Raw genomic sequence first — 24,189 nt, 5'->3', positions numbered from 1 at the left:
AGACATTCAATTAGTCACTCTCATACTGCCCAATTTATCAATAGTACAAAAACAAACACACCAGCAAGGGGAAAATAATTACAGCAAGGAATACTTTAAAGTATCCAAAATACCTTATTCAGTCTTAAATCAAGGAGTTGTCCTCAACTGTTCTCATCATATATATCTATTGGAACTGGCAAGAATATTTAAGCAGTAATGTGACAACTCTAAATAATATTAAGATGGTTCAGTATATACAAAAGGATTCTCTTAACTGAAGGACTAGAATGTTCTCAGCTTGAGTTAACACTAATATTAATAAATGCATGCTCAAATCAAAAAGATGATGGACTTGAATAAAAAGTGTACATGCCAGAAAGAGGCAAAATAGTAACAGAAAACAAATTCATTTAAGGATGACAAGCTTTTAGAAGATAAGAATTAAGTCATTTTACCTATGTTGCTAAATATATATAAAAACAGAAATTAGTAATATTGGTACAATGAATATAAACTACACCTTTAAAAATTCTTAAATTGAAACTCAATTAAACCAGAATTTTAAAATGTCAATGTATTTTGCAAAATATATAGAGTAGTCAAATAACAGATTATTAAAACTTTTTAAAATTTAGCATTTCAAAATTCATTATATATTCAATGTTTAGATCTTGACCTTGCAGTTTACATATACATAATTACCCGAACATACTTTGCCAGCAATTTATTAAAAACCAAACAACCAAACAAAAACAACCAAAAAAGTAGCTCCTAACTTTATCAGAGTTTGGCTGCTGCCCAAGTACTATAAAGATATCCCCTGATACATGGAAAAAAAACTATTTAATAAGAAATTCTGGGTATCAACCTTGCTATCTTCCACTAACTTCTTTCGGCATAAAAACTGAGCTGAGAAGCACACAGATTTGCAAATAGAGAAAACAATTTTACTCACTCTGTACTCCAAGCATCTAATGCAGAATCTGGCACATATCTGGTACTCAATTAATGTTGGATAGGTGGGGAAGGGAGGAGTGTGCATGACTGAAGGAATTTCGAAGCTATTGGGTAAAAGCACCTATTGTACTAGTAGTAGGGCAACCCAATAGTGGCTATAAATTTTTGGCAAGAGATAACCCAAACTATCCAGAAAGAAGGATTACAGTACCAAGAAATAATAAAGGATTTTTTTCAGATGGCAGAAATAAATGACCTTGTTTTCCTTGATCAATGAAACAAATGAATGAAAAAAGCATTTTCTATGATATGCCCAAGGGCTCAATGGGCTATTAAGTAAACTCTTGGCTGGGGCACAAATATTAAAAATGGGGGCCCAATTATCCCCAGGAGCAGTACTTGATGAAAGAAAATGATAGTTCTTTGAAAAATTTAATGGGGGGAAAAGCTATATTATTTTCTTACTATCTGAATAACTAAAATTTCCATATGACAAAGGATACCCAACTATAGATTGAAGCATTAAGAATTATAAAACAAAGGGATCCAATGGTCTCTGAAAAACATGCTTTTCATTCCAAACACTTAAAACCTTAAAGTCCTGACCTCTCTAACCTGCTTTAAATAGTAAAAGGATATCATGAAAAAAAATATTTAAGTTTTTTACACTACCTTTTTCTGTGCTCCCATTTATTTTAGGTAAGAAGTCATCAACTTGTATCCCTAGGATTAAGACAGTGTATCATTGCCTGATCAAAGAAAGCATTACTTAAAAACTGGTCTCAAGTGTAACCATGGCATTTCGTAATCCTACTTAAATTAAGACTGTATAGAACACTTTAAACTTATTTGTACAAGAAGTGTTCAACTTGCCATCTTCTACCAACTCCGAGGAAAGGCTACAACTGTTTAGTAGTTTTTCAAGGAACCTCAAAAAATTAAAAAGGGTCCTGCTGTTTATGTATTTTTCTCATTTAAATATCTCTAAGTGATGTGTCTCAGAGGGAGAAATTTCATTCATCTCAAAGAACTAAACAATGGTGCCCACTGGTGGCCATCAAGCATCTTTTTAAAGGAAATTTTCTGGAAGAGTGTAGATGCTCTATACATAATATGGAAAACATCACTCTAAAAGAAATTAAGTACCCAATGTGAGACAGCAAACATCAACAGTTTAATGATAAAATTCAGCTTTAATTAAGAAATTTGATGACACCTACCTAAGCTGCTGCATTCTTTAAGAGTTTTCTCCTGAAGATGTTCTAACCGTACTGTAAATAAAAGTCCAAGAAAAAGATATTTCACAGATAAAAAGAGAAAAAAATCAAATTAAGTCAATTTCTGGATTAGCTAAATTACCTTGTAAAGCTGTTAGCCTTTCATTGGTGAAGTCATTATCAGCTTGTAAAGCTTCTATTTTTGCTTGGAGTTCCTGTTCTTTTTCCTCCATTTCATCTATTTTATGTTGTAATTCTTTTTTCTCAGCTTGCCCTTTCTGTTGGATTTCCTCTTGTTTTCCCTCTGCTACCTGTTGAGAAAGAAAGAGAAAATTCAGTTATTTAATAAAATCTTAACTTCTTTTAAGAAACCTAAAGCAGAACTGTTTTCAGTCATGAAACTTCTAAGGAGAATATTCAATATCATAGAACATATTTGTAAATATCAAAATGCCACCAAAAGTGATCTGCAATGGGGTCATACCTCCACATCACCTAGGGAGAAAGACAACTTGTAGCAGGCATGCAGGCTCAACATACAGAGATAGAGCAGTCAAAATGAAAAACAGATGTTTAAAGAAGGTAATAAGGTTTTCCTATGAGATTACTATTGTTGCAATTAGTTTATAAGTTCTAAAATATAATTTGTTCTGGAATTTCAAACACAGTTACGTTTAGCTAAAGAAATGATGGTTACAAGCACTTTTCAAAATAACCTCTTTTAATATCCTTTAAAACCACTATAGGTTAACCAATCACATAAGAGGGGAGGTATGCTCTAACAAACGTCTCTTCTAGCCACTCAACCCATGGTTTGAATGATATAAAGATGGGTCTTCACAAACTCAATTATAACATTTTAAAGGACCAACTTGCTACTATGTATGGTTTGGTCTGATAAGGTATCCTTATCCTACATGTCTTATAGCTACAGAGAACTGAAGCTGAAGCAGAGTCATAAGCATCCCTAGGAAGCTACAGGCTTTATTTAGGCAGATCACTCCAAAGTTCTTTCTGGGCTTGGTCCAGCACTAACAGCTGGGTCCTACCTTGGGACTGCCTAAAGACAAGCAGGTTCAAGTTTAAAAAAAAGTTTGAGTATATTGTGTTTTGCTGCCTATTGTCAAGCACTATTGATTTCCATCCAAAGAACTATGCCAGCTTTTATAGACTTTCAACGATCTATGGCAATGGGGTTTGGGCTAAATAAAATATAAGCACCTTATTTTTACCATGAATTTCAACCAGCATCTATTCAGCAATACCTAAATTCTTAAACTATCCTGTATGCTGGAGTCAATTAACTTAATTACTTTCAGGTTGAGTTAATACATACCTTCAATTTATCAGATAAATCTTTAATCTCATTAACTGCTCCATTATATTTATTGGCTAATTCTCTCAATTCTTCCTGAGTCCGTTCATTCATTTCTTTCAGGTGGGTACATTCATCTTCGGTATTACTCAGACTTCGCTGCAATTCAAGTTTACGGGCAATTGATTTAAATAACGTTAAGGATTTCAATTTACTCAAGGTACATTCTAAAACAGAAAACATAACTAAGAATTTAAAACAAAAAACACAAACCAGAGACAAGGAGGAGAGAAGGCTAACTTTATATAATTATACCATTGAGTATGACTTTTATTTAGTCTTGAAAATATTTTAAGCCTACCAATTCCTGAAAGCAAGATTAATAACACACAGCGATCAATTTAATAAGAAAATTATAAAACAGGTGGCAACTTTCTTTCCTTGCATGTCAAGTTAATGACATGACAGTGGATCACTCACTATGGGATGGGGCTGTTATAGAAATTATCCCTATATGAAGGTGTGTTTCCTATTTAGTTTAAAACAGGCATTTTAACTAAGTCAATTAATCCATTAATCCATTCTGTGGCAATTTTACCTTGGTTCAAAGGAATGATCCCTGTTATCAGTAAGGTTGTTTTTAAAGCAAGAACCACATGTTGTTTGTAAAGGACTTAAAAAGGACCTTAGAGATAATTTTCCCTTTGAACCTTTAAGGTTAAGACACAGTTTTCCTCTCTGGAGGATGGGTAAAGTAAGAACAATTGGTATAAATTCTCTGGCTTATACTGACTATCCTCAACTGGAAGAAAAGCAAACTAAGGTGCCCGAGATCAATTCCCTGGCACATATCACAGTCCACTGTGTGGAGGATGAATCCTAAGCAGAAGGCAAATAACAAGATGGATTTTATTTCTTCAGTAACTAGAGACTAGAGACTAGAGACTAGAGACCATAACCACCAGAATTCACCTGGTTATGTTGGTTATGTTAAGAATTCCTGACAAAGAAAACAGCATACTGCTCCTCCTCACCTGACAAATAGGAAATATTTCCCAGCTATATAATAATACCCGTTTAAAATGTCCTGAAATATTGGCGATTTTATACTCAAATTTCAAAATAATACTACCATTTAATATTTGTTAAATTGAAATACCTCAACTTCTGAAAGTTTTCTAACCACTTCAATTTTCTCCTGAAGAACCCGCCTCAGAGACTCTTTGGCTGTCATCTCATAGTTGTGTTTATCCTCTTGTAATGCTATGAGTTCTTTCCGTAAACTATCTTCTGTTTGATTCTAGGGTTAAAAAGATATTTATAATTATAGACAAGTTATTTTTTTAAGTATTTACTACTTGAAAAAACAACACATTATGATGGTCTTTGAATTTTATGTTAAGATACCTCCAAACACAAATGATGTTGGACCTGTATTAATTGAAGCTGTATTTAAGTTATATTAGTAGCCCTGGCTGGCGTGGCTCAGTTGGTTGGGTGTTGTCCCACAGAGCGAAAGGTCGCCTGTTCCATACCTGGTTGGGGCACATGCCTGAGTTGCCAGTCAGGTCCTGGTTAGGGATTTGCAAGAGGCAGCCCACTGGTGTTTCTCTTGCACACCAATGTTTCTCTCCCTTTCTTTTTCCCCCCCTTCTCCTCTCTACAAAATTAAGTAAATAAAATCTTTTTTTAAAGGTACATTAGTAAATTATGCCTTTACTGATATATGATTAATAAATTCTTCCAAGAGAAAAAGAAAACTAAAAATTTCTCTCAAATATACAAAGTGAATTATCTCTTCTATTTCTCATATTCTCTGCAAGCCACAATATTTATAGTTGTGGACAAAAATAACCTATTACCTTCAAAGGGCCCAAGCATTTTAAAACAATGGTTAAACCAAAAAATAATAATAAAAACGAGAACACCACAGGGAAGAACTGATTCCAGGTCTGAGACAGGAAATGTGCCAGATAAGCCTGGAATGTTTTATCTGATATGATAGCAGGAAGCCATCAAGGTCTGCTGGGATTCTATCAAAAGGACTCACATGCCAACATGAAGTTCTCACAGATCAAATACTGGGGAACTTGGGTATCAATAAGACAAATCCAATAGGTTAAACATGCCAAATATATTTAAATCTAAGTTGGGGGAAAAATAGTTCATGGTTGTTCTGTGGTGGATGAAAAGGAGCCAATGCATTATTGTGAAATTTAGTAAATCAAGGGCAAAATAATTTATCCTGCTTTTTTCCTAAAGAAAATGTACCCCACGGTAACCAAATAGTTTATGAGAAGTTTCTCTTATAGAAGTAATATAGCTAATAAATGAAGGAATGACAAAATTACATCACCATTTTTGCAGTCCTTAATAAAATAATGAGTCTAGGCAAGGATCATTAGTGATTGCTAATATCTCAAAAAGAAAGACAACTACACATTATGGTATCTCCTGATGAAAGTACACAATACCACTCATCAGGAATGTTGGCAAAAGAAAATGAACCTAAGTCAGATCAAATCCCTGGATCAAACTACACATTTTATGGTGTGGGAGGAGGAGCTAGAAGAATGTTTAAATAATAATCCAGAATGAGAGAAATTATTCAGGATGAATGACCCAGATTCTCCAACAAATATCAACTGTGGTAGAAAAAAGACAAAGGGTTGTATACAGGTAGTCACTATACAATTCTTTCTGCATATATGCACGTATGTTTGAAATTTCCCATAATGAGAAAAGATCGAAAAGAATGATGAACATGTATAAATGTGTAAGCATGTTTTACAAACGACAGTCAAAGAAATGAAGCAACATTAAAAACTAGGCATTTTTCTTTATGTACTTGAGATTAATACCTACTTTGGAGCATGCCTGTAATTGGTTTCCCATAACTTCTAATCGTGATAAGAGTCTATCTTCATCTATTAAAGCCTGTTGAAGAAAAATCAAATATAAGTAAAATCCCAGAGTAACTGAAAAATAACACATCAAAAAGGCTGCTACTGTTAAACAAAAGAAAGAAAATCATAAAACTGTTCAATATCAGTATAAAATGCTAAATTTTCAGTATTTTTTCATTAGGAAAAAACTGTGCTTTTGCTTGCTACAAAATTTTAGTTTTAGTTTAATCAGCATCTCAGGGTAATATTAAACTATGCGTAGATGCTTCTTGGAAATAAAGGCAATTGGAATTACCTGCCAGCTGGTATCGGAAGCCTCTTGAGTGATGGCTAGTAGCCGCTGAAGTGTGGCTAACTTCTGTTCCAACATCTGTTCACGATGTAAGGCCTCCTAAATATTACAAATCACAAAAGAGATTCTAATAAACAGCACGATTCCTTTGAAGAGTAGGCAATTTTTAGCACCTTCTGAAAATATTATCATATTACACTGCACTCTGCATCTTACTTTTGAAGTTGATAAATTTACTTTGTAAAAAATATATAGGCCATATCATTTTAGTCTCATTTGTTGGGCTATAAAACTACCACCAGGGGTGCTCTAGCGGCAACTTCCCCTATAATAGGAAACAAGGTACCTTGACTTGTTTTCTTTTTACTCATACTTCATAAGAGTTAAAAAAAAAAGCACCAACAGTTGAAGCATCCATCAAATGTTTTAATCTTGAATTTTATAAAAATTAATCAATCCAATCAATCAACCAATCAATCTCAGAACAAACTAATGAGTCTTATTCCAAACTAAGATAAAGCAATCTGATCAGTAGCAAATACTTTAAAAAATATATGTTTATTGCCTTGACTGGTGTGGCTCAGTGTGTTAGGTGTCATCCTGCAAAGTGAAAAGGTCACCATTTTGATTCCTGGTCAGGGCACATCACTGGGTTGCTGGCCAGATCCCCAGTTTGGGGCATGCAAGAGGCAATCCATCCATGTTTCTCTCCCTCTTTTTCTCCCTCCCTTCCCCTCTTTCTAAAAATAAATAAACTAAATCTTCAAAAATATATGTTTATTGATTTTAGAGAGAGAGAGAAGCGGAGAAAGAGAAAAACATCGACATGAGAAACATCTATTGGTTACCCCTCAAACACCCCCTGTGGTGATGATCCAAACACCAAGGATCAGACTTCCACCAAGATGGAGGCATAGGTGGAAACACTGTGCCTTCTCCCACAACCAAGCTTGACTACAACAAAAGTTTTGGAGAACTAGAACACACCCAAAGACCAGAACACAGAATTATACAGAAGTCCGACAGCTACGAACCGTTCAACGGGGACGGTAAGAGAGGCGGAACCAGCAGTGGAGCTGGGTCGGGCAGGACAGATCCCCCGACCTAGGCGCTAGGCGCACGGGCAGCCCAAAGCCAGTCGGGGTGTGGGGCAGACTGACCAAGGTCGCACATTGGCGCACAGTGAGACGGACCACGCAGGCCCCAGGGGACAAACCCAGTGGTGGAGGGCCGACAGCGGTGGCACACTCAAGTGCAGTGGAACGAAACGCGTGGGCCTGGTGACAGTGGTGGCTGTGGTACCGGTGGGGTCGCAGCAGAGGGCGGCAGAGGGAAGCCATTATACCTCTTTGACCCCGCCCCCACATACAACGTCACAACCCAGCAACTGAGTTGCCCTGCTCTGGTGAACACCTAGGGCTCCAATCCTGCTACTTAACAGGCACGAACAGCCCAAAAGATGGCGCAAGGGAACTCAAAGTCCCAGAGCCAATAACTCTAAGCGACCAACAAATTGCCAGCCTCTCAGAAGCCCAATTTAAGACACTATTTACCAGGATGCTCACAGAATTGGTAGAGTACTGTCACAAATTAGAGGAACATATGAAGGCTAAACTAATTGAAATGAAGGGAGATGCACAGGAAACCAATAGTGATGGAAAGGAAACTGGGACTCAAATCAATGGAATGGACCAGAAGGAAGAACAAAACATCCCACCAGAAAGGAATGAAGAAATGAGAATTCAAAAAAATGAGGAGAGGCTTAGGAACCTCCAGGACATCTTTAAACGTTCCAACATCCGGATTATAGGGGTACCAGAAGGGGGAAAGAAACAGCCACGAGTGGAAAACGTATTTGAACAAATAATAAAGGAGAACTTCCCCAGTCTGGCAAAGGAAATAGACTTCCAGGAAATCCAGGAAGCTCAGAGAGTGCCAAAGAAGTTGGACCCAAGAAGGAACACACCAAGGCACATCATAATTACATTAGCCAAGACCAAAATGAAGGAGAGAATCCTAGAAGCAGCAAGGGATAAGGGGACAGTCACCTACAAAGGAGTACCCATCAGACTGTCAGCGGATTTCTCAAAAGAGACCTTACAGGCAAGAAGGGGCTGGAAAGAAGTATTCCAAGTCATGAAATCCAAAGACCTACAGCCAAGATTGCTTTATCCAGCAAAACTTTCATTTAGAATGGAAGGACAGATAAAGTGCTTCTCAGATAAGGTCAAGTTCAAGGAGTTCATCATCACCAAGCCCTTATTATATGAAATGCTAAAGGGACTTATATAAGGAAAAGATGATGAATAATATTAACAGTGAAAGGACAGCAAACTCACAGTTATTAACAACCACACCTAAAACAAAAGCAAACCAAGAGGACAGCTAGATCAGGAGTGGAACCATAGAAATGAAGAATACATGGAGGGTTAGAAACAGGGGGGTGGGAGGAGGAGAAGGGGGGAGAAGGCACAGAAAATAGCATAGAGGGTAGGTAGAAAATAGATAGGGGGGAGGGCAAGAATAGTGGGGGAAATACAGAATCCAAAGAACTTGAGACACGTGGTTATAAACTAAGGGGGGGAGAATGGTGGGGGAGGGAGTGTGTGGGTGGAGGGGAATGAAGGGGGGGAATAGAACAACTGTAATGGTATAATCAATAAAATATATTAGAAAAATAGTAAAAAAAAAACAAAAAACACCAAGGATCAAACTCACAACATAGGTATGTATGTGCCCTGACCTGGAATTGAACCCCCAACCCTGTGGTGTATGGAACGATGTTCTAAACAACTGAGCCACACCAGCCAGGGCAATAGCAAATACTTTTTAATGGCTTAGCTGCACAGATGACAGGTACAATAAAAACCTTTTTATTTTTTTTATTGAAAATGTCATACACACAATTAAAAAAAGAGGAACTGCTTCAATCTCAAAGCCTATTGCATTTTCAGATGTTCTGATTCTATGACTGTATACAACTTATTAGTAATTAAATATACCAAATATAAGTAAGAGTCCAAGAACTAGTTCAAAGTAATTAAGGGGGGGGGTGTCAAGGAGTTATATAACTACTTGGCAGCTGCAAAGAAATATTTTTACAGAAAGACATTGGTGAGTAAACCCTTATCTCTAGGTCACTTATTAACATTCGACAACTGTTAAGAGGGTCTCCTTCACTGGAAGTCAAGGTGAAAATGCTCACATAATTGTGGTTTCGGCACATCTGTAAATTTCCCTTCTTTTTCTATCATTACCTAAAGAACACTCACTACCCTAATACCTCTGAGCCACCTCAAAAGTATATAGTTCAAATATAGTAGTTGACCCTGGCTGGCGTAGCTCAGTGGATTGAGCACGGGCCTGCGAACCAGAGGATCGCGGTTCGATTCCCAGTCAGGGTACATGCCTGGGTTGCAGGCCAGTTCCCTGCAGGCCAACTCCCAGCAGGGGATGCACGAAAGGCAACTGTACATTGATGTTTCTCTCCCTCTCTCCTTCCCCTCTAAAGATAAATAAATAAATAAAATCTTAAAAATATATATAGTACTTGAGATTTAAAGCATGCGGTTATTGCTCTCCACATCCTAGATAAATAATGGTTAGGTAAAAGCCAGTGTAATTAGAGTTAGAGGTACTGTTTTTTAATGTAACTCTAAAAGAATAGATTAAGGAATCTAATAAAAGCTATCCTGCCCAGAACCCACGTTAAAACACAGCTTACACTTATAAGAGACTAGTTTCCAAGTTTATTCTAAACTTCTAAAACATTCCTAATATTCAGGAAATTCATTTATGCTGCAAAGTTTTCCTTAAAAACAAAACTACCAAACAACCACTACTTCCACTAGAGGATGGAATTTCACCTTTTAAAGAAAAAAAAATCCCCTCAACTCCACTTAGTAAAGTTTCATAACTCCACGAACCACATTCTAACAGAAATCTGTATTTCCAAGAATGGGCTTTTAGTTCTAAGGCATGAATTGTATCTATTCTAGTTTTTATTCAAAAGATTTACAATTTACATTAAAATTTTAGGAATTCAAAGAGATGTATATGGAAAAGACAGTGCAATATAATATTCTTTCAAAGAATTAGTAAAACAAAAACTGAAAGATTATGCCTGCTATGAATATTTTAAAAACTGATATGAAAGTTAGAAGAAGTACTGGAGTGAGTCAGGGTGTTAAGAGTCATTGTCCACGATGACTAATAACAATAGGTATGGCCTTGCGAAATCATTTTACCTATATGAGCCCAGATTACTCATATGAAAAATAAAGGTTAGACTAAATTAATCTCAAAGTTTACTTCCACTTCTCTATATGAGAGATCAATTAATGTGACTTTCTACTAAATGGTAAACAACTACTAACATTTATGGCATATATACCATGTGCTAGGCACTGTTTTAAGTATCTTACATATACCAATTCATTTATTCTTCACAGTCCTGTGAGTTGTTATTACTATACCCATATCACAGATGAGAAAAATGAGGCACAAAAGGGTTAAACAACTTTCTCAAAGGGTCAGAACTTAAAGCTACAGACCAAGTCCAAGGAATTCTGGCTGGACTCTATGCTCTGAAACCCTCTACTGGTAAACTCTAAGTTTGTAAAGCTGCTTTTCCTTGCACCATTACATCAGGCCCAGTGGAAGATAAGATCTGATTAACACAATGATAATTTTGTTCCTTTTCACAGATGTGTACGTTTTTAACTGAGGTAGAACAGTTCTTGCTGATTGATTCCTATAAAAGAATGTAGGGACCCAAGACTACTGGTTTAGTCCTATTGTTTTAAACTAAGGGCAACTTCATGTAGGCAACTGAAGACCTACATGTGCAAAATGGCTCACCCAGGACCACAGAACTCATTGAGTAGCCAAACCAAGATAAAAACTGCAATGCAATCTCTAAATTCCTGGTCCAGGGTTTTCCTTAACCACGCTTCCTCACCAGAATAAGAACCATAATCCAGCCCAAATCTCCCCAAAACTAGGGAAAAAATAGCATTTGTTTCCTTTTTAGAGATTTGCATTGCTCTTTAAGTATGGTATTAAATTCCATTCCAAGTAGCTGCCCTATCAAGAAATCTTTTTATAGATTCAGCAGAGCAGCCCAGTCAGTAAGACAGACTGTGAGGTCTGACTGCCTGGGTCCAAATTTCCACTGTAACACATATTAGGTATGTGATACTGTGTAAACTGGTTAACCTTCCTGTCCCTCAGTTATCCCATCTATAAAGATGGGAATAAAATACATACCTCATAAATTGTTATAAGGATTAAATGAATTAATTAGGTGAAGTGCTAGACTAGAGTCTGGCATATAGTAAGTGCTATATAATTATTTGCTATTATAAGCAACCAACATTCTTTCAGGTTTAATTTTATTTAAAAGTCATCCATAGATAAAGAACTTTTTTTGGAACTTTCTCATATTGGAAGAAAAAAACTTCTTATGTACAGAATCATATCTTCTCTAGACTTAACAATCCTAATTCTTTTTACCCTTTCTTCTTCATAAGACCTATTTTTAATTCTTTTTTTAACTTTGAAAAGATATTTATGACATGTTGATATTACTCAGCACAGTGGATGGGCAGAAAAAAAGAGAGACTTATTTTGTACTTGTATCCAACCAATATTTCTTTAGACTATATTTGTGAACAAAATCAAACCTAAGCTGTTTAATTTTGCTTTTAAATACTAATAAGGATTCTCAAGATTTACTTTTACCTGTAGATACTGAGAAAGCTGGAATAGTTCCTGAGAGTACATACTTGGAGTGTTAGCAGCAACCTAGAAACAAAATGACAGTGTCAACAGTCACACAAAATATTTATGAGACATTAAAGCCAAGTCCTTAAAATGCCTATTTACTGAAATATGCAAAATAAAAAATTATTTTTCAAGTTAACCATTTCCCTTAGTTTTCAAAATACTGCTGTCCTATATCTAAAATGTGTAAATGGTATGATCATGTAACCAGTTTGAGATTCATAAGCATGGTGACGGAACAAGTGCTACTCATGAACATGTTCCTTAATAAACCAAATCACAAATTTACAGCCTTTTCTTAATCCGGAATTAATACCTTCTGCATCAGCAGATCTACATTTTCCCCTTTCAAATTTATATTTAAATAGTTCTTTGATATGTCAGTAAGTCATAGTTCATTTAGAAGTAGCCATCTTGAAAATCGTATTTGTGTGTGGGAGTGTGGGGAGAGGCAGAACATGAACTACAACACTGTGTCCAACGACCAGAGGCAATAAAAATAGTTTTGTCCTTTTTCCCCCTTTAGACTACAGGTAGGTTTTAAGAAGAAAAAGATGGGAAAAAATGGCGTTTAAACATTACAAATCATAGTCAAATGCTTAGAACTCAAGAGTACAAGAACAAATAACCTTCTGTAGAGGGTTTCTCCCAAGTATGGAATATAAAACCATGACAGTATTGCAAACAACAACAAACAAAATAAGGTAGGGGACTAATAGGTTGCTGTAACATTTACCCACACCCTCAATACCACCAAGCCTTATATCTTAACTTATTCATGATCACATCATTACTAAGTTACTAATGATCTCATTAATAAAATCATTCTTGATTAGGCTCAGCAAGTATATTTTCATTAATATGCTAACTAGAAGACAGAGAGGTAGCATTATTTTTTTAAAGTTAGTCCTAAATCAGTGAGGCCATCATTTACTTCTGAAATAATTCTTGGTATTAGTGAAGTTGATGATTAACCACTTTTACTTCCAAAAAAGGGATCTCACAGAGAGCTTCAGTTTCAATTAGGCTTTCATTCTTTATCCAAATGGAAGAAAAAAATGTAAAATATTTCCCCCAACAGTTTAGTTACTGCACTAAGAAAACTTATATCCACATTAATGTCAAAAGGTACAAAAAATGTCGGTACAAAAAATGGTTTCTCACCATTTAGCAATGATATCTACAGTTTAATATACCATTCCTTCTACACAAAAGAAAAAATATTTTCTAACAAGTAATTATTGCAAAGTTTCTGACCAAGTCAGGCTAAAACTAATCTTCAAGGACAATAAAAGAGGAATTTCTATAACCGTATTTCTGTGTTATTTCTATATGTTGAGTGAGCTCTCTGGGAAGAAAGCTTTAATAAATATTTCTAGACAGAACTGTATTCCAACATAAGGAGTAGTAACTAACACTTCTTACCTCTGGCTAGGCACAAAACAAGTACTCCCAGTCTACATAACCATTTATTCAAGGTAACAAAGGCTTTTCCCTAAGAAGCACCCATCCTAAATTCTCCAGATATTGAATGTCAGAAGACTACAGTAACTATATAGCTATATATACTCTACAGATTTTGTTACAAAAGAGAAATAATTTTCTAGGTGAAGCATATTATAAACAAAGCAATATAGCTCAGTTAGTTTGGAAAAAATATTCATTAGCAACTTACTTTGTCAACAGGACTTGGTAATGGAGCATGGATGACACTGAAAAGTAAAATTTAGAACTTTTATCTAATTTCCGGCCAACAGAGGAAACAGTATGATGGTACCAGAATATCTTAAAGCCCAAAGTTGACATATAATTGTCTTCATATAATTAAAAGGATGTGAATTATTTTTTAATCCTTCATAAATGTGTAGAATTCTTAGAAAACAAGATAATAAATACACTAACCCACCTTTCACACAAAATACATTTCTAAATACAAATTCAAAATCCAAAAGGTATTAAATGCCCTTCAAGGATCCTCTACTTAGTAAGGGCTATGGTGAATTCTTTGGTCATATGGAAATATGGAAAAGAAGCACTCCTTAAAATTATCTACTTTCAATTTTGAAATAAATAAATTTTAAAAAAATTAAATATTCCTACACAGAAAGTCTTAAAAAAGGAAAGTTCTATTGAAAAGAAAGCTACAATCTGGAAGTTTAGTCTCATGGAGGATAACTTTAGCTAATCAAAACACTAATACTACTCCTCTCCACCCAACCACCTCACACAGCTAACAACTGAAAGCTTAGATGTGGGTATAAAACTAAACTCGGTATACCCCTTTAAAACTAAACAGTAAATAGTATTAATTGGTACTAATTGTCTTTTGGCCTTATAAAGTACTACTGACAGAGAGGCAGTATTGTGTAACAGTTAAGCATGCAGGCTCAGAAATTATACTGACTGGGTCCAAATTCTGGTTCTACTTACCAACTGCCTAATCTTGGGCAAATATATAGGCCTCAGCTTCCCCATCCATACAATGGGAATAACCATAAAACAACCCTATGGGGTTATTGTGAGTATTAAATGTGCTAATACTGTATAAACAAAGAGCTTAAAACAGTACCTAGGATATAGTAGCACTTGATCACTACTACCACTTCCATGAGGACGCAGCAGCTAAGGTAGACACAGTTCCTACCTTACAATGTCCTGTAAGATGCTGTACGTGGGTTGGGGGTGAGTAGAAGGAGCAAAACCAAGAATGCCACCCATGTTCCCTACCAGTTGCTAATCACTTCATATCCTAGAGGTCATTTAACTTGAAGGTCTACTGGGTAAAATTCCTAGATTCAATTGCTTAATCATGTGTCAGCTCCTGAGAAACTGATCTTTCAGGACTTAAAAGTAGGAATGACAATTCTAATCCCATTGTAGTAAGTACAAACACCCTAAGAACTGTTTCAATTCATACACTAAAATGCTGATCAAAAGGAGTATTAAGTACTAATATCTACCTCCCTTGTGAACAACTATGATGATATACTGTACAGACTCTCACTGAGACCTTAAAACCCTTTACTCTGCTTCTTTGATTTCACACCTGTATTCCCCAGCACTGTGACTAACTCACTCCTATATCCCCTAGCAAAGGCCCCTATCATAAGGCCCTAGCAAAGCTAGTACCTAATGAAGGTTTAAAAAAGTATGTACAGGGCCTGGCTGGTGTAGCTCAGTGGCCTGAGTGCAGGCCTGTGAACCAAAGCATTGCTGGTTTGATTCCCAGTCAGGGCACATGCCTGGGTTGCAGGCCATATCCCCAGTATGGGGTGTGCTAGAGGCAATCACACATTGATGTTCCACTCCCTCTCTTTCTCCCTCCCTTCCCCAAGTCTCTAAAATAAATAAATCAAATCTTTTAAAAAGTATGTACAACTTTAGTTTTTCTTTACCTCATAAAACTGGAGCAGACATTTTAAACATAAGTTTCTTCTTCTTGACTATACAAGTAATACAAACTGATTATGTAAAATGTGTAAAGCATGAGGAAATAAATAAAAAGTACTCAATGCTGGCACCCAGAGAAGACCATTTTGGGTATACATCCTTTTATGTGGAAGTATGCACATATTGGGAAATGAATTTTAAAAAGTATAAATAGAAGCAAATGGTGTTAATAATTTTTTAAAAAATCTAGTTTTCTTAGTGACCCAGGTACAACTTTTTTCTGTTCTCATGAAAATCATAACAAAGGGCAAAAAAAAACAAGCAAAACATTTTATAAGTGATATATTTGTATTTTATAAAAACTCTCTTACATATGAGTGTATTCTATTTGAATTATGGAAAAAACTCATATGCAACAGGAAAGACAGAAAAGAAAAATTGTTATTTAGTATTAGGGTGGTTAAGATCTGCTTTTTATCAATTAAAAATTATTTGTGCAATATAATAAAAATCACAGAAGAAAAAGAATCAACTTTTTGAGAACCACTGAAGACCTTTAAAGCATTAAATGTTATGTGTACAATGTACCTTAAACTCTTAAGTATTCTGGTATATCTAAAATCATCTTGATTGCTAAAAAACATTAGATTACAATAACAGAAACACCATGTGTTTATTATGTGGCAGGCATTATGTGAGAAGCTCTTTATGTACACAATCTTGCTTAACTCTCCCCATAAAATACCTGCTAAATAGGTACTATTATTATCTTCATTTTCAAATGAGAAAATGAAGGCCTGATCAAGTCCCAGAACAGGTAGGATTAGGCCTTGAACTGGACTATCCTCCTCATCTTCCTCTAGCTCTAGAGACTTGCTTGTTCAAAATTCATCTTGTCGAGAAAATTAAGAGAAAATCAACCACATTATGTACAATGAAATTAGCAGTAAATTTTAAATGATGCTAACATTTAACCACATTAAAAAAAACAAACAACAAGAAGGAAATGGGGCAAAGATAGAAAGCATTGGGGAAACGAGAGATAGGGACACAATTCTCTGAAATATACTGAAAAAACTCACGTGCCCTACTAGGTGAAACCTGAGAACACAGATGACCCTTTATGTAATTGCCCAAAGCTTTTGACTAAATGAAAGAAAAATCTCATTATCAGATACAAATATCAATATCTTTGTTGTACAAGCCAGTGCTCAATCCACTGAGCCATACCGGCCAGGGCTGCAAACCACACTGTTCAAATATCAGTATCTTTAAGAAGCCATTATTTCATTAGTTGATTAATAGTTACTCTTATTTTTTAAATCTCAACTCTTGACTTATAAAAACGGAGTCACATTGAAGTTCCCAAAGTTAATTTTATTTTTAATAAACTATAACTTAGAAAACATTAATGGTTTAAATTTATAATGTTTTAAAATTTCTGCTTTGCTTCAGATATCATTGAAGCTAAAAAAATAATTGGTAGCTTTGAACTAACGTATAATATATAATCCTAACAAACACACAGACTATAGTAATAGGAGGGCCTCTCTCTGCTTTCTTTTTCCTTCTCTTTCCTGACTACTCTATCTACTTTGCCTTCAACTTTGCTTCTCTCAACCTCCCATCCTCAGATCTTTCTCTCTGTTTTTGAAAAACAGAAAATATTATATTAGGTAAAGAAACAAACTTCTAGCATATTGGTATCCCCTGTATTAAAAAATGCTTAAGTTTAAAGACTTTTTAGCTTCCTCCAACACTTCATAATGATAATCTGTGAAAAGTACAAATTAGAATGTACTTGTTTATATATTAATATTTAGACTTTGACTAATTTTTCCCCTTTAAGTTTGTCCTTCTCTAAGTAATCTTTTAAAAAAATAACAGCATTGAAAAATTCCTCCAAAAACTCCCACCAAAATAGGCTACTAACTATATCAACATTCTTAAGATACTATAAGATTTTAACACTGTTATTAATCCCAAAGGCAATCAGAATCTAAGAAGTCCCATATTAAATGCAGGTCAAAATCAATACAGTTATCACACACCAATAATTTATATGTTGTAAATATTTTGGGAAACAATGAACGACCTATCAAAATATAAACTGTAAAGGTAAATTAGAAGACAAAATGACCTGTGCCTCCATTACTACTTACTAGAATTACAACCAATATGAAAAACAATTAAACTGAAGTGCATTATTCCAAAAGTACTACACAAATTTTCTAACATTGTTAGAGTAATCCTAAAGTATTAACAGTGCACCATCATCTAGTCTAGAATATTATTAACCAAGGTAAATAATGCAAAAACTTTATCACACTGAATTATACTCACTCTGAGCGGAGTCGGGCTTCCATACCATCTGGTAGAAAAAGTTTTATTGTGGAAACAATACACCCATGGGTAACTGGTTAAAACAAACAGATAAGATGAATAAAATAATTGTTTAAAATATAAATCTTCATGCCTCACATCTGCAGACATATGTTTTATTATCATATGTAATAACTTCTGGGGGGAAAGTAAATAAGGTGGTTTAGTGACAATATTCATTCCCCTGGAAAAACTTATCCCTACCCATAATGAATCACAATTACAGGTAGAATTTCATTTTGAAAAGTGTCCTAACCTCCAATGTTCTAACAAATCAATAAAAGGTCAACTGAATAGACAGAAATACAACTGAGGGGGAAAATGCACTTAATCCTTTATTTGCCAGCAGTAAACCTAAGTCCAACTATTCCCCAGGTTAAAATTTGACCCTTATTCCTAATTTTCCTGTCAACAATCTATAACTCCTATCTATATCTCACAAAACTCTAATACTTCGCATAAGACAGCTTAGAATACGCTATTCAATTCCTCTTTTCACGAATGAGAAAACCAAGTCCTCAGACAGGTGGAACTGTTTCTACAACTCTCTGCTATTAAGTATCAGAACTGTTTGTCAGACTTCAACACTGAAGTTTCCAGTTTAGTATTTAACATTCTGATTTTGTTTTCCTGGTGGTTATTTCTTCCCCAAAACATATTCATGTAACATTACACCAGTCATGTAGACAACTTCCTACTATTGCTTCTTACTTGCTTCTTTTCTTTCTGAAGATTTCAAAAGGCAATAGGCCCCCAAAGTAGCACTTATACAGAGAGCTTCTCTTTGTGTGTGGGTTTGATAGGAAAAAGAAGTTTTTTTGGATGGTTTAAAGGTAGAGTTTTTTATTTTTCATTCTTCAGATATTATATCTTCCAGGGCTCAAAGAGTTAATTTATTTAGTTTACGAAACTCTAATTAAAAGTGAAATATACTATATTATGACTAGAGGACTAGTGGTTATATAACTGCACACGTTTGCAAAAACTCATTGAATTGTACATGTAAAATTGATGTTGTTGGAAAACTGTATCTCAGTAAAACTGACTTAAAAGAATAGAGCAAATATACAAAGAATAGAGCAAATATGCTTATAGGAGAGTAACTTTTAGGTAATCAGGCCCATGAATCATCAAGATGGTATTATAAGCATGAAGTAATATTACTCTGTCATTTGAAAATGCACATTAAATTTAATTAATTCAGCACACTTTACTCAATACCGATTTTCATTAATTTATTATATGAAAAGTTCTAACACATTATCAAGAACCATGTATGGGACCATCTTCTAAACTCTAACATAACAGTTATGACCATGACCACTGAGCTCCTTCCTTTCTTTCAGGCCTCATCCCCCACCCCCTACCAAAAATATCCTATACAAGAACAAAGCTACCTGCATCTCCAAATACCTTGCTTTTCGCAACCCCATGCCATTTACACAAGCTGTCCTCTTTATCAGTGAATATCCTTTATCCTCTGGCCTGCATGACCAAACGCTACTTATCCTCTAGGCTCAGACTTTCTAGTTCCTTCACCAAAGCTCAATGTCTGAGTTAGGTATCCCCAGAACCTCCTATATGTACTCATTATAACACTAAAGACTCTGCATTTTGAATATTTATCATTCACACAATACCTGTCTCACCAGTTAGATTCAACTCTTTGAGGGCAACAAGGATTGTCTGCTTCTGGCACAAAGCAGGCATTTATTTAATAAAGGCTTACTGAATATGTCAAAGAACATGTCTGGTTAATATTTCACAGCTTCCATTACTCAGGGGTGAAACTGCCTGCCTCTCACATTGAGAACGGCAAGGTTCATCTCCAATGGCAAGAAACACCTAACTCCCTCCTTTTGGTGGCAGAAGACAGGAAAGGGATGGACATTTTATTCCAATTCTATGGCTCACCTAAACAGGCTACAATAAATACAGAAGCACAATACAAAAAGATCCAGTAAAACTGACACTTTAACAAAATATTTCATAATAGTTTTTTGTTTTCTTTTTTCTAGATAGGTAAAGCAGGTTACATTGCTAAGATGGCAAACGAATATGTTACATCGTGATTTCTGTCACTCAGATTATAGCATCTGAAAGGCCAGCAATTGGACTGATGTAAAAACTGTGAGATAAACCAAGGGCTAACACTGACTGGGCAATTCAGGATTGCTATACTACTGAAGGCAACCTATACTAGAGTAGTTTGAAGGATCTCTTGAAATAACAGGCAACAACAGGAAGTTTAATGATGAAGACCATAAAAGCCCAAGAAACATTAAAAAAATAAGACCTAGGCCTTGGCTGGGTGGCTCATCGGGAGCATCATTCCCATAGACCAAGGTTGCAGGTTCCATGTCGGGTCAAGGCAAATACAAGAATCAACCAATGAATGCATAAATATTGTTTATCAATATTTATCAATATTGTTACCAATCAATGTTTCTGTTTTTCTCTCTCTAAACTCAGTAAAAAAATAAAACAAACAAATAAATAAACAAGACCTAAATGAAAGGTGTTAACATTTCCCGTAGAGGTGTTAATAATTCCCCAAACTGGGGAATTCTTTGCTTAATTCTGTTTTTTCTTTTCTAATCCTCACACAAGGACATTTTTTCATTGCTTTTAGAGACAGAGGAAGGGAGAGAGAGAAACAATGATGTGAGAAAGAAACATTGACCGGCTACCTCCCGTATACACCCAGCCTAAGGATCGTATGTGCCTGGACTGCAACCTTCAGGTTATGGGATGACACTCCAACCAGCTGACCGAGCCACACTGGCCAGGGCTGCTCAGTTTCCTTTTGACTGCAATATAAGATACAAGAATCACCGAACTTTTACTCCTAAATTTTTGCTTCATACAGTTTCTAATTCAAAGACCTTTTTCTTCAAGTTAGAAGAGAGGCAGGAAAAGTTGGCTGAATAGACAAATACGCTTTTGATTCTAAAAAAATATTTTTGAGTTGATACTGTATTAGTCTGTCTTCATTTGTGAGTTGAGTTATTACAAAAAGTTTATCTCAGGTGTAATTCCTATAAGAAAGGTCACATAAATGCTTTAGCCTTTCTCTTTACTCACTTATTTTCAGAAAGATAAATGGGTTTCCTAAGTTCTTCCAAATGTGCTCAAATATTTTTCTTTTCTTTTTTAGAATCATTGTGTATTCATGGATTTAAACAAATTTGACACATTCCAATCCACTGCTACTGTTATTTGATGCTCAAACTGGCCCACCTTTGATCAGTGAGAAATCCACATTAATTACAGAGTCCTTCTGATGAAAACACAGCAGTCTTGGGCAACTTCAGTGCTTTTTGGTATCACAAATCTTCTAGGCTCAATCTGTGTACTTCCTGCCCTAGCCTCAGAATCAGCTACTATCTCTTCCAGATATCCTGTTTCTACCTTTTTATTTGGTGGGAGAATTCCTTCCTCTAGATGTGTAGATTCATTTACCACTTTCTCTAGCATATCGTGGAATACTGCTCGTATCTGTCAGTTCACCCAGGAGGCGTGGTAGTTCTTTGGCTTTACCTGTTTGGTTCAATATTCACTGAGAACCTACAGGCTACAAAGCAGTATGATGAGACTAACGGAAGAAAAACAAGATGATTACAACTATGTCCTTGTCCTTGAGATTTTGATTTAGAGAAAACTGAAATACTTAATATAACAAAAGGGGAAACTTTCACAAATGCTACAAAAAGAACAAAACACTATGGGAACTGGGAAAGGACAAGGGCAGGGGAAGGATTTATGAAAAGGGTTAAAAAAAAGACTATGGTTTTCTCTTTTTTGGAAGGAAAATGGAAGGAAAGGCAGAGACAATGGCATGAGCAAAGAAACAAAAAGAGAAAGATATGAGAAAGCACAAATCTAAGGAGAGCAGCTGGAGAAGACTGAAGAGGTTAAGTGAAGAATGTATTTCAAGGCCCTCCAGGTGGCAGGCCTCATGCTAAACACACTATACATGTTAACTACTACTGACAAAATATGCAAATAGTTATTTTATGTCCTATTTTATGAATGAGAAAACTAAGGTCAAAGAGGCTAAAGCAACTTGCTGCATATCATACCTTCGACAAGTGACAGTGCTAAGATTCAAAAGAACTTTTCCATATATCATCTTACCTCTAAATAGTCTAGTCTAATAGTTTAACATATATAAGGGAAGTAATGGGAAATAAAATAAAGAGGTTGAATTGAGTCCACCTTTTTTAGGGCCTGAAGTGCACAGTGAATGATTCCAGACTTTATTCCACAATATGGCACAGTCACTAGGGCTTTTAAAAGCAGGGGAATGACATAAATGAATCTGTAACAGAAGAATGGCCAGAAGTACACAACTGCTGTAATATCCTAGGTTGGCACAGGATAAACAAGCAGCAGCAGGTAAAGAGGGCAAATGGTACAGACGACACAATTACTGGGGGCAAGAAAGAGAAAGGACTCAGACAAGATACCAAGAAGCTGAGCTACAGTGCCTGGGAGAGTGATGGAGCAACAGGAGAAGTTGGAAAGTCAGTAGAACGCTCCAGTCTGAAGAGGAAATTAAACTTCGTACAGAGGGGTTATAAGGTGATAGCAGGACATTCACGAGGAAACAACAAGCAAGAAGCTGGAAAAACAGGTGTTCAGCTAGTACGCACAGATTCACCAGAGAAAGCAAGAAGTGAAACTTGGGACTTGAGGATAAAGGAAAGCATACAAAACAGTTATCATGAATCTATAATTGAGCAGGGTTCTTAAACCCAGTTGTCTGAAAGAATAATTTGAGGCTCTTTAATCTATGTATGTCCAGACCCCATGTATAGCAATTCTCCTTCTTAGGGCTGATGGAGTAAGCTCCAGGCATCCATAGTTTTACAAACCTCTGCAGGTAACTGTAGTGAATATCCTGGGTAGATTATTTTAAATAAAAGGGGGTGTAGGGGTAGGCGGGGACTCCAAGATGGCTGCACAGTAGGTAGAAATTATACTCATTTGTTCCCAGCCCTAAACTGATTTACAGCTACATGAGAGCAAATCAACCTGAATAATCCACTGAAGGACAGCTGACTGAAATATTATAACCAAGGATTTACAGGAGAAGCCACAGAGACTGGTAAGATGCACAGAAATGTGAAAAGAGCTAGCCCCTGCACCCACAAGTGGTGGCTGAGAAGCTGGAGGGTTATATTGGCTGCAAAACTCCCCCCCACCCTCGCACAGGAATGTGGGGTCTTAACCCTATGCAGGAATCTCCAATCCAGAATAACAGAGATAGGAAAAGAAGCCCTAGCATCTGGTAGTGAAAATCATGGGGGATTCAGTCGCCTAGGAGAGAGGAGAGAAGAGAGAAGAGAGTCTGATGGAAATACAGATACCACCTTCACAGTCACAAGCACTTCTACTGTTACAGCACAAGCCTGGGGAGTGCACTGCCCAGTCCCCAGATTGCTGGCAAGGCCACTCTGCTACATGCAGATCCTGCTGAGGGGTCTGCTGGCTACACCCAGCAATGAGCTTTGGGGTGCTCTTTTTCTGCAGAGGCTCTTGGCAGAGACTCAGAGAGTGACTGAACTGTGTGGCTTTGGAGCAGAGTCCCCTCCCCACCTGTTAAATCAGTTGGCCAGCCCAGTCCTGCTGAGTTCAGTCATGCAGCAGATGAGAGGTGCTGCAGAGCTGGGCCTTTTGAAATGTATCCCCTGGGGAGGCCTTGTCCAGGAACCAGATATGTGGGTGCTGGGTTGTATGGCTAAATTGTGGGAAGGGGACTCAAGGGAGGAAGAGGGGACGCTCATACTTCTGTGAGCTCAGCCCATACTCCACACTATTTCAGGAATGGAAAGAAGTGCTTGCCCTGCTCCTACAGGATTGCAGGAACCACCCCCAACAGGAGACTTCCAAGTCCTGGATACCCTGCCCTGCTGAGCTCAGTTCCATTCGGGGAGGGAAGAGCTGCTCAGAGTTAGGACA

General features: G+C 36.3%; 1 protein-coding gene across 36 annotated transcripts in view; it reads right to left on the bottom strand.

Annotated features, from left to right (window-relative positions):
- Window positions 1-24,189, bottom strand: part of SLMAP (sarcolemma associated protein) — a 163,689-nt gene that overhangs the window by 61,342 nt on the left and 78,158 nt on the right. For 12 of the 36 annotated variants that reach the window (XM_037040746.1, XM_037040756.1, XM_037040769.1 and 9 more), the window contains exons 3-10: window positions 18,187-18,259; window positions 14,129-14,165; window positions 12,412-12,474; window positions 6,673-6,768; window positions 6,337-6,408; window positions 4,631-4,771; window positions 3,493-3,630; window positions 2,299-2,467 (exon numbers count right to left, since the gene is read on the bottom strand). In XM_037040746.1, coding sequence (XP_036896641.1) covers window positions 2,299-2,467; window positions 3,493-3,630; window positions 4,631-4,771; window positions 6,337-6,408; window positions 6,673-6,768; window positions 12,412-12,474; window positions 14,129-14,165; window positions 18,187-18,259 — 789 coding nt within the window. Of the gene's footprint in view, window positions 1-1,611; window positions 1,663-2,159; window positions 2,211-2,298; window positions 2,468-3,492; window positions 3,631-4,630; window positions 4,772-6,336; window positions 6,409-6,672; window positions 6,769-12,411; window positions 12,475-14,128; window positions 14,166-18,186; window positions 18,260-24,189 lie in introns of all 36 variants that reach the window. The other 24 variants (XM_037040736.1, XM_037040734.1, XM_037040752.1 and 21 more) reach the window with 3 other exon arrangements.

Source organism: Sturnira hondurensis, unplaced genomic scaffold (genome assembly GCF_014824575.4).
Source record: "Sturnira hondurensis isolate 20B ecotype Veracruz unplaced genomic scaffold, ASM1482457v3 Scaffold0002840, whole genome shotgun sequence".
NCBI classification, from domain to species: Eukaryota; Metazoa; Chordata; class Mammalia; order Chiroptera; family Phyllostomidae; genus Sturnira; species Sturnira hondurensis.
The sequence above is the reverse complement of the archived record's forward strand: the minus strand, read 5'-3'. Positions and strand labels throughout refer to the sequence as shown.